The sequence below is a fragment of the Penaeus vannamei genome, chromosome 21 (genome assembly GCF_042767895.1).
Source record: "Penaeus vannamei isolate JL-2024 chromosome 21, ASM4276789v1, whole genome shotgun sequence".
NCBI lineage: Eukaryota > Metazoa > Arthropoda > Malacostraca > Decapoda > Penaeidae > Penaeus > Penaeus vannamei.
In genome coordinates, this window is record NC_091569.1 from 38,783,356 (window position 1) to 38,785,855 (window position 2,500).

Here is a 2,500-nt window from a genome sequence, read left to right on the forward strand (position 1 = left end):
GTGTGTGTGTGTGTGTGTCGTGTGTGTGTGTCGTGTGTCATGTGTCATGTGTATCGTGTGTGCGTGTGCGTGTGCGTGTGTGTGTGCACGTATATCAAGGGTGGACAGTTTCAGTTCAAAGGTAGTCTTCCAGCAGCTCTTTATGTAGTTACCCACATTTGGTCTGGGAGATCTCTGTTGGGTTCTTACATCCAAAGAATCTGGTCTCGCACATGACCAAATGACTAGATACAATAAATTTCATAGTTCCCAACCATGGTTTCGGACCACGTAACCAAACCTCCGAAAGCGAAGCAGAAGCAGACACCCATTAAAATCTGGCTGATCAATTAAAATCAGAAAAGGAATCTTCTATTGAATACCAGCGTTGAAAAATATGCAGTACATATTTGGTTGGGTAGCAGACAAAACTTTTTTAGGTATCCATGAGAAATACAATGTGAATATCATGGTGATCCACAAAATGTACATGTTGTGTGCACAAAGAGTCAGTGCAATACAGAACATCAAATGACAATTTTCATGACTGTTACCTCGTACGGTTCTCACAAATGATCTGCAATGCCACTGACGGCACATGTACGTGAATGAATGAAGCTGAAGTCTTGCTCAGGTGAATGAATTTGGCACCACAATACTACATAAGCACTAACATGACTTTGCACAATAATAGGCATTACACCCGTTAAATGCAAGGATCACCATTCTAATTGGTGTTGTTCCGGAATCTACGTTCACCTTTGGTGGGTATTACGTCTATAACGATATACTTTTACAAAATATCAAACATAGTCAGTCAGCATCTTGCATATTGGGCAAAAGAAAATTGAAACTATAAATTTGTTCAGTACGCAATAAACAATTAAAACATTTGAACAAAATAAATTTGGTCACCTGTACATCAATTATTTTTGGTTGTCTGGCATTTACTCTTCGTAATCATGAGCTGTTACTTGCAGCTCGAAACTGGTTGTCCCGAGTGTGTGGGAGACCGAATTGTCCACCCCTGTGTATGTGTGTGTGTGTGTGTCTTTGTCTCTGTGTGTTTGTTTATTTTTTAAAATTATTTGTGTGTGTGCATTTGTTTACACACAGTCATGCATGCATACACATATACATTCATACATGCATATTCATATAATATATAAATATATGCATGCATATATGGTGTATGTACTCAACAATAAGATTTGAACCATATTTTGTCTATCTGTTTGTCTCTACGCACAACTGCACAAGTACACATGTACAGTAAGTGTCCCATCTTGCTAAAAAGCAGAGCCTTCAGTAATAACATAGTTTCCCCTACTAACTCTTTGGGTGCTGTTGCAAATAGCTGACTACTTTTGTTACTAATGACTTTGCATGATGACTTTGTTATAGAATCACTTATAGAATTCTGTTATTTCTCTTTCTTATTTGTTCTCTTGAGACTGTACTCTTAAATGAAAAAAAAGAAATCTTTGCATTCATTTTCAACTTTCTTTTTTATCTTCCAGCTAGAACTTTCAGGTGATCTTAGTGACTACTTGAGTAAGAATACTCATATATCTTCTCTTATATGGATTATACTATTTGTTGTAGTGAGCTCATTTTTTATGCCTGAGTTCATATTTCTGTTCTGTGTAATAGGTATGAGCAGTAGATATAAAAACAGACTACTGAGGGACTTCATCCAAGTTACTATCACTTATCACTTGCCATGTTAAGGGGGAGCCTCGTAACAGAAATATGAGCCAGTTTGCGTGAGATGACTATACTCTATTCTTTCTGCCAATGTTGATGCCTCTGCTCCAGACAAAGCTGCTCCTCCTCCTGTCTTTGGTTCAGAGGACTTCGCGCCTCAGCCCATGGGAGAAGATCCCTGGGCCTCAACTCAGCCTTCTCAGCCAACGGAAGAGGCTATATCTCAACCGGAGGCGGAGGAGGGCCTCGGGTTTTCAGAGCCCCTTTCCTCCCAAATTACCACAATTGGCGATGGAGAGGGGTTCCTGCCTGCCACTGACCTTGCAGGAGCAGCGGCAGAAGCAGCAACAGCACCTCAAGGGGATTGTACGGGCTTTGGGGCTGACTTTGGGGGAGCGACTGTGCCTGCTGGTGAAACCGGCATGTCTGCTGGGGCTTTCTCATTTGTGGGTGGTGAGTTGGTGACGGGATAGAGGGCTGTGGTACCTCGGCTCCCTGTTTTGGGGCATGACGTCTCTTATCTTGCATTCCTTGCCAGACTTTCAGAGCTTCAGGACTGCTTTTTTCCCCTCCCCCTCCCCCCCTTCAAACTTTCAGTCATTTTAGTTATTTTGCTCTTTTCAGTAAAATGGGTATAAAATATGTACTTGAGAGATGGTATAGAAGGATATAGCATGTTAAAATGAATGATGTAGTTACTATAAATCCAAAGCCACATAGGTATTTTTTTGGATTTTATTACAAAAGTATGATGCTAGATCTCATTTATAAAGGAACCTTGGATATTTTTAGGCTTGTGATGATTTCCCAGACT

The 2,500-nt window shown here is 40.6% G+C and overlaps 1 protein-coding gene across 4 annotated transcripts in view; it reads left to right on the forward strand.

Annotated features, from left to right (window-relative positions):
- Positions 1-2,500, forward strand: part of Clc (clathrin light chain) — a 30,926-nt gene that overhangs the window by 13,362 nt on the left and 15,064 nt on the right. For all 4 annotated transcript variants that reach the window (XM_027353569.2, XM_070136152.1, XM_027353570.2 and 1 more), the window contains one exon: positions 1,798-2,139. In XM_027353569.2, coding sequence (XP_027209370.2) covers positions 1,798-2,139 — 342 coding nt within the window. The remainder of the gene's footprint in view (positions 1-1,797; positions 2,140-2,500) is intronic.